This window comes from Micropterus dolomieu, linkage group LG21, assembly GCF_021292245.1.
Source record: "Micropterus dolomieu isolate WLL.071019.BEF.003 ecotype Adirondacks linkage group LG21, ASM2129224v1, whole genome shotgun sequence".
Taxonomy (NCBI): Eukaryota; Metazoa; Chordata; class Actinopteri; order Centrarchiformes; family Centrarchidae; genus Micropterus; species Micropterus dolomieu.
In genome coordinates this window covers 23,452,743-23,467,879 of record NC_060170.1, presented here as the reverse complement: position 1 = coordinate 23,467,879, position 15,137 = coordinate 23,452,743, and the positions used below count along the sequence as shown (strand labels likewise).

The window sequence follows — 15,137 nt, the reverse complement described above, 5'->3', positions numbered from 1 at the left end:
GCTCTCCCGTGGGTCCGGCCTGAAACATGCCCCAAAAGGCGGGAGTTCCGCAATGAAAGCAGGATGTTGTGGTGCAGACCAGAAAGCTCTGATAAGCTTGTTGGGGAGTTCCTTGGCACCGGACCCATCGTCAGGTAAAACCTCCCCCCTCCCTCTCCCTGCCAAACCACAACTAAAGCTTATTTTAGTGGGACAGGAGGAAAGCGGGTCACGCCGCCGCCGTAAACTGGACCCAAAGTGTAACATGCGCAGACAGGAGGACATGCAGACACAGAGTCCGGTTTAACAAACGTTACAGTTACAAAAGCTGCTGAAGGAGATACGTAGCAGTGACTATTTAACACCTTGGATATGCATTTATGGAGGCGACATAATACGCCGAGGGCAGCCTAACCTCAGTGTTGTCGGTAAGTTAGGCTAAACGCTAAAGCTAGTGCCTCTACTGTATGCTAATGAGCATGCAAATGACAGTGAGCGCTGGTTCGTGGTGGTGACACGTAGCTGGTGAGGTGGGGGTGGTTAGTATCGTTTATAACTAGAAAACGTCTAGATAATGTCGAGAAAACTAGATAAGGCAGCGGCTGCAAAATAACATAATAACCTTTTGAAGCTTGCTAACAGTGGCACTAGCAGACGAGGCTAAGTTGGAAGAGGCTTTGCTTGATCTGAAGTTGCGTAAGGTCTCTTTTACCACACAGATCAGCGGCTCAAAGGTTAATGGATCACATTCTTAATGCAATTAATTTGCATTACTTGACGCGTTGTTTTGTCTGGGTCTTAATGGGAGAGAGCGAGAGAGGGAGAGCATGCAATCATAATAAATAGAAGAAGAAAACGCAATGATAAGAGTGCCCTAAAAGCTTCAAGTCCGTTTACAACCCGTCAACTACATGCTTCACTGAGAAAGACAAGGCTGTGCAGCACTGCTTCGCTTGCTGATGAAATCACATGCACGAAAACACAACATTCACGCAGCTGCCAGTTTGTTGGGTAAACTTAGCTAAAATGCAGTATTTAATACAAACAGCCTTGCAACAATTCCTACTTTCATGCTTTCAAGCTTATAATGTTCAGTTTTTGTTGGAACGGTTTTAGGTGAGGTGTGTGGACTCGTCGTTGAATTGTATGTATTGTATTATATTGAGGGTTGTATCTTACATTTTCTCTGCAGCATTTATATTAATGAGGTCAGAAGGAAATTTCAGTATAACACAATACAGTTCAACCTCGCTTAAAACTACCGCCTCCAAAATGACTATAACTTTTCTATGAACTCTGTTTTGGTTTTGGCAAAAGAGACTCAAAAATGAGAACTTGACTGCAAGGTCTGAAGGTCTGGTGTAGAGGATGTCACACAGAATATACTCTGCTTTATTAAGCTGTACTTTTCTGTTGAGTACCAGTGATTTTGCTGCAGACCTGGACCATCCTAGTTAGTTCACTCTTTTGGTTTGACATTTAGAGAAGCATATCAACAGATATAAGAAAATGTGCACTCAATAAAACAATCTGTTGGTATTCCTGCCAATAATCAATTTGATAGTGCCCAAAAACAGGTGTTAGACATGGTATTAGGATTACTTGACACAGTGTAAGAAGAAGTGAAGAAGCCTTGGAGGTACCGACTCCTTATCTAGAGCTCTGACAAAGTGTTTCTTAAGGCCCGTTTTAATGTGTTGTGGTAGCATCAGCACCTTCCGGCATCCACCAGCCTCAAAACCATGCTGCTCCATAATGGTAACAAGTACCCGTCTCTTCCTCTGGCTCCCTCGGTGCACCTCAAAAAGGATTACAACTGCATAAAGACACGCCTTGAAGTATGATGAGTACAGTTGGGAGTTCATTGGAGACTTTAAAATGGTGGCATTCCCAATGGGTTTCCAAGGCAGTTTTACCATGTTTCCCTGCTATCTTTGTCTTTGGGCCCACAGGGACACCAAGGCGCTCTACCTCAGGCGGGACTGGTCACAGTGTACCGAGTTCTCTGTGGGTAGGAACAATGTCAAGTGGGAGCCACTGGTGGATCCCCGGAAGGTGCTGATGCATATCAAACCAGGCCATATGGAACAATTTGTTAGAGCTCTAGATAAGGAGATGGCAGTAATTAAAAAACCTTTCAAGACTTCTTCCCTAAGTTGATGAGGCGAAGATCAAAGCCGGTGTATAAATACATGTTATTTTTTATTCATAGCTGGGGTTTTTTCTGACTTTATGTGAACGAAAAATATGACTTTTGTGACAAAAGCAAAGTTTGTGGGGAATAATAGCCGTTTTCTATACTTCTGAGGCATAAGCAATTAGGAAATAAGAGTTATTAGCCAGGAACAAACATTGCGTTACTAGTGTTATTGATGATGCTATTGATTATTGTATGAATGCGTGTATTTACCTGTATCTTTTGTCTTTTACTGCCCTCCATCCAAAGACACCATTGTTCTTCGTTAACACTCTTTTCAGAAACAAGATGATAAAGAACTGGGGTGTCATCGGTGGGATAGCTGCTGCGATTGCGGCTGGAGTATACGTTTTGTGGGGCCCAATTACAGAGCGAAAGAAGAAAAAGAGAGGTTAGAAACAGTATGGCAATGTAATACACAGATTATATGTAGGGTTGCAAAGTAGTTACTTACAACAACTCATGTTTGCTTTCAGGTATGGTTCCTGGTCTGTTGAACTTAGGCAACACATGCTTCCTGAACTCTTTGCTTCAGGGCTTGGCAGCATGTCCGTCCTTCATCAAGTGGCTGGAGAAGTTTTCAGGTTCGCCTCTAATCCAGTCATGCAAAGATAACCAGCTGTCCACGACACTGCTTCAGCTTCTCAAAGGTATGTAAAAGCAGTCTGTTATATAAGTCAATAGAGCATACTAGTGGACATGCATGTGTTCATTCATATTTTTGACATGGATATTGATTTTGCACTGTCAGCTCTGTCCAGTGAGGAGCCTGGAGAGGAAGATGTACTTGATGCCGGATGCCTCCTGGATGTTCTCAGACTGTACCGGTGGCACATCAGTTCATTTGAAGAGCAGGTAAGTCAATAATGCTTTTGAATGGCATTTTTTATCTATCTATATATTTAACGAATGGTGCAGTGTTTTATCGAAGTCTTAACAGTTGTCTGTTCGTGTCGGTTTATCCCCTCTCAGGATGCACATGAACTTTTTCATGTCCTTACGTCTTCTCTGGAGGAGGAGCGGGATCGTCAACCCAAAGTCACTCACTTGTTTGACATGCAGTCACTTGAGGCAAGTTGTCATCTCCCTACTTCCTTGTCCCTAAAACCGCACACAAATATCTCTAGCATGCCGATGCTTCCAGTATGCTGTGCAGTTCAGTTCAGCAGTTTTGGAGCACATGTGTAGTCTGGGGGGTTTTTGCACTACTGCCTCCTACACCTTTTAAAATTTCCGCATGTGAACTGTAGTGGTGCTGAAGAAGTGTCAGAAATGACAAATCTGGCTCTGCACTCCCAGTTATTCTGTGTGTACATGTTTGTTTTATACCAGAGTCTCCCTGATCAAGATGAGAAAACTATGACCTGCAGAAGTCGAGGTAAGAAGACAAAGACATTTTGGAGCTTAGAATATCAAACCCCAAAGAAATATCTTTAATGTGTAGTAATTTTTCATTTTGCAGCACCACTTCATCCGATACCAAGTCCTTGGAAGTTTCACCATCCTTTTCACGGTCGTTTAACAAGCAACATGTCATGCAAGCGCTGCGAACAACAAGTGAGTTAGTTTTTTTTTTTTGCTAGAAAGGGAATAGAAAGTTAGTTTGTGTTCTTTGACTTTTAACTTTCTCGAGATGATTTATAGATCTGCTTTGCTTCTGTTTAGAGTCCGGTACGGTATGACTCATTTGAGAGCCTCTCCCTGTCCATCCCTTTACCTCAGTGGGTAAGCAAAAATGTCACAAACACGTAAATCACAACTTACTTATAGCTTTTTGTCTTTCAGTTTTTTCATAATTTGATCTGTGTTTTTCCTCAGGGTCGACCTATCTCTTTAGATCAGTGTCTTCAGCATTTCATCTCCTCAGAAACCATCAAAGAAGTGGAGTGTGAAAACTGCACCAAGGTATGCTCACTACAGTACCAGTGTCTTGCCAAATTCTGGTTGTCATTTTGTTAAATATGTGATTACACTATAGACAGGAAATCCTTGTCACAACACTTTGTATCAAGGTCCATTTGCATTCATGTGAATGTTATATTTTACACTTGACAGGCATACGTCTGTCTTTAGAAAGATATTTTTCCTGATTTTTGTTTCATTTCTCAGCTTCAACAAGGGACCACAATGAAGGGGCAAGTTCTGGAAAGCCAGAGGACAACATTTATTAAACAGCTAAAACTGGGAAAGGTAACTGTCATATGTATTTATCATGTCACTATTAGCTGAATATGAATAGCCTTCAATGTTAGTCACTAGATAGTACAACAGGAAAATGTTGGGTAGATCAAAACTTCCCATTGTTTCTTAATGACAGCTGTTAACAAAATCTCTCTTGTCTAATGTTTTCCTCCCTCTTCTAGCTCCCCCAGTGCCTCTGCATCCATTTACAAAGACTGACGTGGTCCAGTGAAGGAACACCCATCAAAAGACAGGAGCATGTGCAGTTCACAGAGTACCTATCGATGGACCGCTACAAACACAATGCTTCCGCACAGAGAAGTCAGCGGGTCAGATGTGCTCCAAAGCCCATAAAGGCAGATAATTCAGATGATTCAGTGGAGAAGCCCACTGCGAATGGCACTGGTACGTTGGATTTGTCAGGTAATATCATTCTGTGTCACATTCTGTTTTTTTGTAATCATTTGTGTGTTGTATTTTGTTTTCCAGATGTGGAGCACCGTAACAACAACAACAACCCTTTTTCCAATGGAACGTGTTCGTCTGTATTTCTTCACTCACCTGGTGTGAACCCTCAGCTCGGCCTCACATATGACTACAGGTAGTCAGTTAAAATGAAGGCGTAACAATACAAAGAACTCGTGCAACAGGCCTTTTCAGACATTCACCAAAGTTACCAGATCTCAACCCTGTTAAACACCTATGAGAGATTTTAGACTAATGTGTTTGACACAGTCATCAAAACACCAAATGAGGGAATATCTTTAGGATAAAATGGTGTTCATACCACCAGTATAGTTCAGAGACCTGGAGAAACTATACCCATGAGAATTGACGCTTACCATAAACTTGTTTTTCTTTTATCTTCCTTTATTCTTTCCTTCCAGTTCTGCAGAGTACCTTTTCCAGCTCACGGCTGTTCTGGTTCACCACGGTGACATGCACTCAGGACATTTCGTCACATACCGTCGCAGCCCTTCACCCTTCAGTTCCTGGCTTTGGGTGTCAGACGACTCGGTACGAAAAGCCAGCCTGCACGAGGTGCTGTCTTCCAACGCTTACATGCTCTTCTACGAGAGAGTCCGAAGACTGAATCTCGCTGTGCGCTCATCAGAGGAGTAACCAGTAGCTTACAACCTCACAGTCTGACTGACGTCTGCCTTTCCAGTCAAACTGTCACGGTATGTGCCAGTTACAGTGCAGTTACCAACAGTTTGATTTGTCACAATGAGACCAGAGAGGAAAGCCACCCTAGTATTGTAGAGATAACAACAATAACATAGCACCATGGATCACAGCAACAGGTCGTTCTGTATGTTCTGACATTAAATTCATGAGTGGACACTTTATGTGGTCGAGATTTGGAGGCTCTCAATCCCAAAGATTACGGACCTGCAGGATTTTTAGTCAGATATATTTCATGTGACACAGGTAACAGGTTTCAGTCATGTAACATTTTGGCTTCTATGGGACAAAAAAACAGGAACACCTGGCGAAGGTTGTCAGAGGCCTTGACTGTGGCATTTTTATGATGCTGTAGCTTTTGGTGTTAAATTGGAATGCAATATGCTTGAAGTTGCTCCTGTTATTTTGTCCACTGCCTGTACATTACAGACGCAGACAGAAGTAGCTGATTAGGCATTCTTGGATATGTTACTTAGAGGTTGTTACATATTGTGAAAAAACAAATAGGTAGAATTTTCCTTAACTCTGGGTCTCTATCGTCTAACCTGATCTAATTTGCCTAATGTTTCCCAGCAGTGTATGTAAACTGTAGTGGAAATATTGTTTCAATTGACATCGTTCATAAGCTAAGTTGAAATTGATATTTTTCTATGTTTCCAATAATCTTTACACTGTCGCGATTTGTAGACCTGCACAGTTAAGGTTAAAGTGTTTAACCTACTTTAATGCTCGAGATTTTTAACATATGAAACCATGTGTGCTACAGATACAATATGATGCATCAGAGCCATTTGGCATGGTGTTGATGTGTAACAGTTTAACAAATCAGTAATGATCTGCTCTCTGTTGATTTTTGGGCAAGTTATCCTGAATATTTTAAATTCTGTGTAACTGATAACTGCCATTTTGCTCCTACCAAACCAACCAGGTCAAACTGAAAAATGGCCTGGTTCAAAACCCCTTGTAAATGTTTGCAATTTGCACTAATGTATATTCATGTGAGATTGTGTGTTTTTTGTGTGCAATCTGTAAAGGTGATTGTTTTCAGGTATTAAAATATGAAAAATTCAACAAATGTGCCCTTTAGAGTTTTATTCTTAAGAGCAAGATAATAATTTGCTACTTTTGAGAAAACAGAGAGCATGGGTCAGTAGACAAGCCAAAGATCAAGCACCCACTTACTGAAGTGTCCAAAACACTGAATCGCTTCCAGATGCAAGAATTTTCTTAAAGCTGACCAAGCATGCGGTCCTCGCTGAAGATTTTTAAACTGAAGATTTACACTAGAGGTAAGTGGTACATTTTTGCTTAATATCAAAGGCAGAAACTGAGAAAATAATTATTCAGATGGAGTTCCAAAGCTTATAAAGACCTTGAGATGGGTTTGAAAGCTCTGGGGGGAAAAAAGCTAGTGAACTGACATTGAGATAGGTTTATTTTGCCAAAATTATGAACTTGTAGAAATTCAGTTCCCCATTGATCTGTCAAAGTGTATTCTAATGCAACACAAGAAGCTAAATGTAACCAATATGTTCTGCGCTCAATGACAACCCATATTTTTCCCAAGGAGATTGAACTGTGAAGAATTGTTTTTATTAACATTAACATTGCCAGCTGCTACATAAAACTGAACCTGATGAAAGGAGCTTTAGTGGTAGTTTGACCTTGAGTCAGTCAGAGATTTGGGTCATTTTAAAACCACTAATTCACTGTGAAATGTGCTTAATCTCCAGAGTCCCACTTGACAGTCCTCAGTTATTTCACCTTGTGCTGTCATTTAGTCCCTCAGACTCATCTGCAACAGTAACAAACACTTTAGATTGGTGATATGTGGCCATGTGCCCAATGACAGCAAGGGGGCTTATCTACATTAAGCTTAACTTGGAGCCCCTTTTAATCAGATGTTTCTTAGGCCCAGATGATAATCCATGCTGTAATTTCTTTCTGTCTAGCAGGATGCGTCTAAAGGTGAGGTTGATACGAGGTAGGAAAATCTTCTTGCGAGCAGGGAGGCTGTGGTACCAAAAAGTGTTGGTTGGTGGGTTCATGAGGAGCAGGCTCCCATGAGCGAGTTCCAGCTTCACGAGTTCAATCTGTCGCCGGCTCTGTTTTCCCCGAGCATCTCTGTGCCGGAAGATAAAGTCTCGTGCCGCTCCCAGAGAAACAGAGGCGATGGGACAGAGGGGGTCCAGCTCTTTCTCGTCATCCCGATGCTCACCCATGTGATCCTGCCCGTCTTTGTACCTGGAGGAGAGAAGAACACTTACAGCAGGGAGACAAATATCAAACTGTGACCTTTACTTTAACTTCAGTAATTTCTCACCTGTTGACCAGAACAAAGTTAAATGTTTGTCCGGTTGCTTTTGTGACAGAATCCCGAATATATTCCAATGTTGGAGTCCATGGAGAGGCTAACCGTGTCACCCCAGAATAAGTGTAGGCTAGACCTGCATCTCCATATGTCGCCTGCTTTCTCGGGATATTGTACACCTTTCCAAACACCTGGACCTTTGCTTCTTCCCCTGGAACAAAAACAGCCACAGTCCTTTAAGTACACTGAAACTTCTGGTCATAACTTTGGAGGAAAAGGTTTGATGTTGTACCTGTTGAGTACACCACCTCCTCCTCCAGCTGTTTAAAAAGGTGGTCAGCTTCCTCTTTGGAGAACAGCAGAGCATAATCGCAGTCTAGTCCCTCTGCCTCTATTTTTTGCCAGGGAACAGGATGAGAGAACTCTGCTAAAGCGTCTTCCTCCTCCTGCTGCTGCTCCATCCTCTCATCACTCGGTTTGATCTTCTTCCATGGACTTCTTGCATCAGTGGTGCAGGAGCGTTTATTCTTTCCCTGAACCACAAACTTTTCCATTGCAGTAACCTGTTGCACTTGGATGAGGCAAAGAAGAATGAAACATTAACACTGATTATTAAGCTTAAATAAATGTGAAACAAGCATCTTCGATGTCAGTCTGCAATTGAGTGAAATGGGTGACTGTACCATATTTCTCCCAATAGTTAAATTGTTTTTAGTTTAAATTTGTTCTGTTTTGCTGAATTCACAATGCTTTTAATAAAAGGTTTGGCTGCAACTAATCATAATTTTGATGATCAATTAATGATATATTTTCTCAATAAATCTTTTTATATAAAAGATTAAATAGTGAAAATGGCCATCATAATTTCACGAGGCCAAGGTGATATAATAAAACAGTTAAAAACGTAAAAATATTAAATTTATTTATTGATTTTTTTTAAAAGCAGCAAATCCTTACACAAAAGAACAGGGAACCAAAACATCTGGGGCATTCATGGACAAGCCAGCGAGTACTGTGAGGGTCATGTTTTTTGATTTCTCCAGTGCTTTCAACACCATCCGGCCAGCCCTGCTGGGTGAGAAACTGACAGCGATGCAGGTGGATGCCCCCTTCATGTTCTGGATTGTTGACTACCTGACCACAGTATGTGCACCTGAAACACTGTGTCTCAGACAGCGTGGTCAGCAATACCAGGGCACCACAGGGGACTTACCTCTCTCCCTATCTCTTCACTATCTACACCACGGACTTCAACTACCACACAGAGTCCTGCCATCTTCAGAGGTATTCTGATGACTCTGCTGTGGTTGGTTGTATCAGCACGGGTGATGAGACCAAGTACAGAGCTGTGGTGGGGGACTTAAGCATAAGCATCTGCAGCTCAACGTGACAAAGACTAAGGAGCTGGCTGTGGATCTAAGGAGAGCCAAGGCACCATGACCCCTGTTTCCATTCAGGGGGTCAGTGTGGAGGATTACAAATACCTGGGAGTGCACATTGACAATAAACTGGACTGGGCCAAGAACACCCAAGCCTTCTATAGGAAGGGCCAAACCATCTCTATTTTCTAAGGAGGCTGAGGTCCTTCAACAGCTGCCGGACAATGCTGAGGATGTTTTATGAGTCTATTGTGGCCAGTGCCATCCTGTTTGCTGTTATATGCTGGGGCAACAGGTTGAGGGTAGCGGATGCTAACAGACTCAACAAACTGACCTGCAAGGCCAGTGACGTTGTGGGGGAGGAGCTGGACTCTCTGCAGGTGGTGTCAGAGAGAAGGATTCTGTCCAAGTTATCTTGGACAATGACACTTTATACTCTTATCTTTATATATTCTTTATTCTAAAATAGTTAAGCAAACGTACATTTGCCTCAGATGAATGCTGGGTGCTTTACCTACAGCAAACTGAGCAAAATACGTTTGCAAGCAGCAGTTTGTCTTGAACGGCGCTCAGCTCATTATCATAAATCTGCTTTCGTCACTTTGTTTTGGCGCGAATTACTTTGATCCCGGTGAGGGAGTTCTGGTTTTCCGAGGAGCACACTGCAGCTTCTCTCCCACATTAAGTTAATTAGTTTACGGCAGCTAACCGCCCAGGTGTTTTTCCAATATGATTGGACAGAAAACGATTAATTCTTTTTTCACGCCTATATCGAAGAAGAGGACTTTAAATGGAGCCGAGGAGGATGCTGCAGACCCGGTGAGAGTCACTTCTGCTTCAGTTTAACCGCTAACTCTGGCCACATGTCCGGCTTGCAATGTTAAAACACAACGTTATTAACATATAATCATTTACAGAGTACTTACACGAGTATATGTCAAACAGTGAGGGATCTGTCGTTTACACGTTCAGCGTAATCCAAGCTGCCTTCACAAGCGCCACTCTGTTCTTGATTGTTGTGAAATTATGCTCCCGGCTACCACAGCACTATGTTTGCGCTACGTTGTCGACGGCTTCTAAGGCCAGTTTCACCTCCAGCTGCACGCTTCTCACCGCCTCTGTATTTTGCTCAATACACTAAAATTCTGCAGAAGAAGCCGAAGTCTTCGGCGGTGGAGCCAGAGCCCTGCAGCCCTCTTCCTGCTCCTCTGTCCCCGGAGCAGCTGGACAGGATCGCCCGCAACAAGAGAGCAGCGTTGGAGAAACTCGCTTCCGCTCAAATACCTCCAGGGTTTGGGGAGAGCTGGAGAAAAGGACTGTCGGCTGAGTTTGGAAAGACCTACTTTAAACAAGTGAGAGGAAGAGTCAACACACTGTACGTGGCGTATCTGTTGTTTTGAACACTTCTAATAACTTTAATATCTTTGCCATAGTTGATGACCTTTGTTTCTGATGAGAGGAAACGCCACACTGTGTACCCACCTGCTGAACATGTCTTCACCTGGACGCAGATGTGTGACATCCGGGATGTAAGTGTAACTGCACGGACACTTTCCCTGACCTGTGACAGTGTCTGACACCAAAGTGTAAAGCATTTAATAGTGATCAGCTGTCGGTTTATGAGCACTATGACATAAGCAGGCATATTTTATGTATGTAGAACTATTTATAACAAAAGTTTTGATGGTGCTTTATGGGAAAAGGGGAAAATGAATGAAAAGATATTACATAAAATCATTGAACTATAATGTTACAAAGTCAGTAAGTGCATTTTAAGATTTGCAGCAGTTTGGCTTTTTTGAGGCTTTGAAGGAGGCTGTTGCAGAGGGCAATGTTAACAAAAAACAACTTAATTTTTCCTGCCCTGAGTGCTTGAGGTTCCTTGTGATGAGGACATAAGTCCTTTTAACTATTGACAGGATCAAACATTCTTTAAATCTGAAGTTTAAAACTGGATTTAACATTTCAGGGCAAGTGGATGAATTGTGTAATTATGCATGGCTGTATGTGGTCTAATCAAAAATTTCTGTTTTGTCACAGAAGTGGTGAGACTTCCTTTTTTTAATCACACTAAGGTAGTGTTGAATTGTGTCATAGTTGGACCACATGCACACTACTCAGTTTTAGTTTACAACTGGAGAATTAAAACGAATATGATCTCTGTCCACACCAGCGTTTTAGCTGCGTATCAGAGTTGATCCCAATCTACATTAAAACGACTGAAAACGCACATCTATTGGCCGGTCAGGTACACTGGGTATGTGCGTGCCGGTGTAAACATGAAGCAGATGGTCTATTCTGTAGTTACACAAGATTTGGCGAAAGAATAAAGAAATGCAGACAAAGAATCAGACCAGTTTTTTTGCATGCACCAATAACGAGCTGGGACTGTTACTGAATGTAACACGGGAGTGTGGCGGCGGAAACAGACTGGGAGTCGTTGTAAAGTAAATGCTGACATGCACAGTACAAGTGTAGGCAGAAAGGCCTAAGTGTTATTTGCATGGTACAGAATATTTTATTAAAAATACCAACTCTCCCAACTAACTCTGTCAGTGGTATTGTGTTTCTGCTTTGCATGATTTATAAGACCCAATCAGAGAGCCGAGTGTCTGCGTCATCGTTTCTAAAGTCCGTTTTTGCCCGTCTTCACGAAAACGCCCTCCAGAGTTTCGAAACGCAAAATGGGGGCAGCAGCGTTTCCAAAATTCTCCGTTTTAGATCTTCGTTTTCACCGTTTTAGTCGGGACGGGAGGTGCAAACGTAGCAAAAGGTCTCTGTGCTAAGCAACTACAACTAGTGACATCAGTGCTAGACTGACAACAACAAGCCTACACAAGCAGCAGCTGAGGACAACAAATGGAAAATCAGTTTAAAGTAAATATTAGCGGGCTGATTTAAATCGATTCAATATTCACTTTTTTCTTTGAGTAAAGAGTTAGTGAAAGCCCTGTGCACAGAATCATCTGCAGTATTACCTGTGTATAAGTGTGTGTTAAGTGTTAAATCTGAAGAGTCCCTTGGTTTGCCATTAATTGTTGCCTCACTCTAAGATCTGTCTCTAAATCCAGGTGAAAGTTGTGATTCTTGGCCAGGATCCTTATCATGGTCCTAACCAAGCCCATGGATTGTGCTTCAGTGTTAAAAGACCAGTGCCTCCTCCACCCAGGTTTCAATACTTTTTAAACCCTTGCCTAAAAACTCCTTACTTTAAAATCTGATGGTGACATATTTATCACAGCTTTGATCCTTTTCATTTCCAGTTTGGAGAACATGTACAAAGAACTCATCTCTGACATTGAAGGCTTTCAGCACCCTGGACATGGAGATCTGACTGGATGGGCCAAACAAGGTAGGTTAACGCGCAGTCTCGCGACAAGAGAGCTGTTGGTCATTACAGACCAATCAGAATCAGCTTTTATTGCAAGTAGTTTTTACTTGTACAAGGAATTTGTTTTGGAGATAAGGTGCTACACGTAGACAAACACAAAGTTGACATAAATAAATGTAGAAATATATAAATATGGGATAGATTGACAAAATATAAAATATAGAGGGGGAAAAAAAGATTTACACTTAACAAACAACAAATATGTGCAATTGTGTGAAATGAAGTAATATTTACATGTGCAAAGAGATACAGTATTTGAGAGGGAAGAGGGGAGTGTCAGTGAGGGACCCGGGCCTTGTTAATAAAACACGTTCTCATCTGAAGGCGTCAAATACCGACTCTTTGAGAAAGCCTGACAAAGTGTCGTATGAAATGCCTATTTAATATGTGGTCATCAGTGTCAGTATGATACTCCTAGGTTTAGGAAAAGATTGTAGTTTTCGTTCAAATAAGTATATTACGTGAAGGCGGAGGTGTTACATTGGAGTTACTAGAAAGCCCGGGGCGTCTCATACGGACACTGAAGGGTACCTTGTGCGTAAAATACAGGCACTTTGGCTTTCTCAAGGCGTCATGTTTGATGCCCCGAGATGAGACCGGGCTCAACAGACCCGCCACCTTCTACATCTGTGACCTCGCCTCACCAGGTGTGTTGCTGCTCAACGCTGTGTTGACTGTCAGAGCGCACCAGGCCAACTCCCACAAAGACAGAGGTTGGGAGACCTTCACTGATGCTGTGGTGCAGTGGCTCAGCAACAATCTTGAAGGCCTTGTCTTCATGCTGTGGGGATCGTATGCCCAGAAGAAAGGAGCCACTATTAACAGGGTGGGTCTACATTGTTGTTTTAATACAAGCACCATATTACCAAGTGTTTTTTCTCATTCATTCATCAAAGTTTGTTTTCTCTGTTCATAGAAACGCCACCACGTTCTGCAGGCTGTACATCCTTCTCCCTTGTCTGCTCATCGAGGATTTTTTGGGTGCAGGCACTTCTCAAAGGCCAACGAAGTGCTACAGAAATCTGGAAAGTCTCCAGTGAACTGGAAGGCACTTTAAGTTGTTCTGCATGTCGGCTCTTCTAACATGCATGTTGGTTAACTACAGACCAACAGACCCATAAGCTTTCTCAGTTTTCTGTTTTAGCAACAGTACGTGCAGAGATGAAAGAGTTCATGTTGGCAGTTTACATTCTACAGTTTTGTGCTATACACTGAACTTTCATGAAACCATTTGTTGGGATGCATAGTTATTTCATCTGCACCTGTCAGTTTCAACATTGTAAATATGTTTGCATTTTTTACTTTTTTATTGAAATATTGGTTCTATTAAAAGTGGTTGCAAAAAGTGGATGTTGCATGCCAATGTTTCTAAATTTGCTAAGTGTTGTCTAATATAAAACATTTTGATAACTTTCTATGAAGCCAGCCAGTTAGCTGTACTCATACCCTTATTATGATTCAGGTGTTTCATCAATAGAAATAAAATACTTTATGTTAAAGAATATTCTTAGGCGGCTTAATTGATGTAACAGGGAAAAGTAAGCCAGGTCTAGCTTAGGGTCATTAGCTGACTCTACAAGTGTTCACTGTCCTTCCAACTCTAGTTGTTTCTCTCATGTAACTGTCCTTATTAGTGAGGGAACAGTTGATAAGGTAGAGACACTAGATCAGGCTTCAGGCTAACTGACATTGGTGTTCTCTGGGAAACTGGTAAGGTTGAGTCTTACAAGAATGTTTACTAAAACTTACTGGCTCCACAGATGAGAGTACAATTCATGGATAGTATTAGAATCCAATATGACATAGCATTGCAACCTAAACATCAGATAGATCTGTTGTTCTAGGTTAAGGTCATCTAAAGATGACTTAATAGGGAAACTGGGGAAACTACAGGGAAGACGAGAAACACGAAAGGGACCAAAAGATGGTATCCTTGAGATTTGGTGTTGGCATTTGATGTGTTCAGTATAGTATGCTGGCACTGTGTCTCCTCAGCTGGGCTCAATAAACCAGTTGATAACAGTGTGTGAAACTTCATACCTGAGTCTGGCTCACAATGTTTCTTCAACACTTTATACATTCTACAAACAGTTTTAAATGACCTTATTGATAAGAATCAGCCTTTCCTTTAGTTGCGTTTGAAGGACAGTTTGGTTGAAAGTATTTAGAAAAAGAATAAAGGAATAAAATGAAGGAAACTAAGATCAACACAATATGTACACTACCGGTCAAAAGTTTTAGAACACTCCCATTTTTCTAGTTTTTCAGTTGCAATATAAGTAGTCCAGTGAAAAACCCTACATGGTACAAACGTAAGCAGCAAACCGCCAATGTTAAAAATGGTGTTTTTAAGTTACAGAAACCTTCAGAACCAAAATTAACAATTAAATTAAGGAGTTTTGTTCATTATTTGACTGTAGGATCAACCTATAACCGTGTGCATTTGATCACCTTTGTGCTGTTCGACATGTAAGAACTAAAAACTGCTCGTGATATGGTGAAATTGATACATGC

The 15,137-nt window shown here is 41.7% G+C and overlaps 3 protein-coding genes across 5 annotated transcripts; 2 read left to right on the top strand and 1 right to left on the bottom strand.

The window, feature by feature from the left end:
* The first annotated feature begins 13 nt into the window (after positions 1-13).
* usp30 (ubiquitin specific peptidase 30) lies at positions 14-6,613 on the top strand. 2 transcript variants are annotated; one of them, XM_046034273.1, is made up of 13 exons: positions 14-134; positions 2,458-2,567; positions 2,653-2,826; positions 2,928-3,031; positions 3,149-3,247; positions 3,509-3,554; positions 3,639-3,733; positions 3,842-3,901; positions 3,995-4,081; positions 4,286-4,366; positions 4,540-4,762; positions 4,847-4,958; positions 5,245-6,613. In XM_046034273.1, the coding sequence occupies exons 1-13, from the start codon at positions 64-66 to the stop codon at positions 5,477-5,479; spliced, it is 1,497 nt and encodes a 498-aa protein (XP_045890229.1). In that variant the 5' UTR covers positions 14-63; the 3' UTR covers positions 5,480-6,613. The 2 variants fall into 2 exon arrangements, with proteins under 2 accessions (XP_045890229.1, XP_045890230.1); XM_046034274.1 differs by lacking the exon at positions 14-134 and adding an exon at positions 152-407.
* Positions 6,614-7,113: 500 nt separating this feature from the next.
* Positions 7,114-10,642, bottom strand: alkbh2 (alkB homolog 2, alpha-ketoglutarate dependent dioxygenase). The gene is made up of 4 exons (XM_046034277.1): positions 10,159-10,642; positions 8,146-8,424; positions 7,866-8,064; positions 7,114-7,786 (listed from the first exon to the last, which is right to left on the bottom strand). The coding sequence occupies exons 2-4, from the start codon at positions 8,405-8,407 to the stop codon at positions 7,408-7,410; spliced, it is 840 nt and encodes a 279-aa protein (XP_045890233.1). The 5' UTR covers positions 8,408-8,424; positions 10,159-10,642; the 3' UTR covers positions 7,114-7,407.
* On the top strand, positions 9,829-13,971 carry unga (uracil DNA glycosylase a). 2 transcript variants are annotated; one of them, XM_046034276.1, is made up of 7 exons: positions 9,829-10,051; positions 10,384-10,584; positions 10,666-10,761; positions 12,304-12,401; positions 12,496-12,584; positions 13,271-13,449; positions 13,540-13,971. In XM_046034276.1, the coding sequence occupies exons 1-7, from the start codon at positions 9,962-9,964 to the stop codon at positions 13,678-13,680; spliced, it is 894 nt and encodes a 297-aa protein (XP_045890232.1). In that variant the 5' UTR covers positions 9,829-9,961; the 3' UTR covers positions 13,681-13,971. The 2 variants fall into 2 exon arrangements, with proteins under 2 accessions (XP_045890232.1, XP_045890231.1); XM_046034275.1 differs by lacking the exon at positions 9,829-10,051 and having other exon boundaries at positions 10,058-10,584.
* The last annotated feature ends 1,166 nt before the right edge of the window (positions 13,972-15,137 follow it).

Excerpts from the sequence above, each read along its gene's own strand:
- usp30 (XM_046034273.1), top strand. The coding sequence starts at position 64 with ATGTTGTGGTGCAGACCAGAAAGCTCTGATAAGCTTGTTGGGGAGTTC. Across the intron at positions 3,032-3,148 it reads TCAGTTCATTTGAAGAGCAG|GATGCACATGAACTTTTTCA; the intron begins GTAAGTCAATAA and ends ATCCCCTCTCAG. Across the intron at positions 3,734-3,841 it reads GCAAGCGCTGCGAACAACAA|AGTCCGGTACGGTATGACTC; the intron begins GTGAGTTAGTTT and ends GCTTCTGTTTAG.
- alkbh2 (XM_046034277.1), bottom strand. The coding sequence starts at position 8,407 with ATGGAAAAGTTTGTGGTTCAGGGAAAGAATAAACGCTCCTGCACCACT. Across the intron at positions 8,065-8,145 it reads GGAGGTGGTGTACTCAACAG|GGGAAGAAGCAAAGGTCCAG; the intron begins GTACAACATCAA and ends TTTTTGTTCCAG. Across the intron at positions 7,787-7,865 it reads AACTTTGTTCTGGTCAACAG|GTACAAAGACGGGCAGGATC; the intron begins GTGAGAAATTAC and ends TCTCTCCTCCAG.
- unga (XM_046034275.1), top strand. The coding sequence starts at position 10,282 with ATGTTTGCGCTACGTTGTCGACGGCTTCTAAGGCCAGTTTCACCTCCA. Across the intron at positions 12,585-13,270 it reads GACTGGATGGGCCAAACAAG|GTGTGTTGCTGCTCAACGCT; the intron begins GTAGGTTAACGC and ends TCGCCTCACCAG. Across the intron at positions 13,450-13,539 it reads AAGGAGCCACTATTAACAGG|AAACGCCACCACGTTCTGCA; the intron begins GTGGGTCTACAT and ends CTCTGTTCATAG.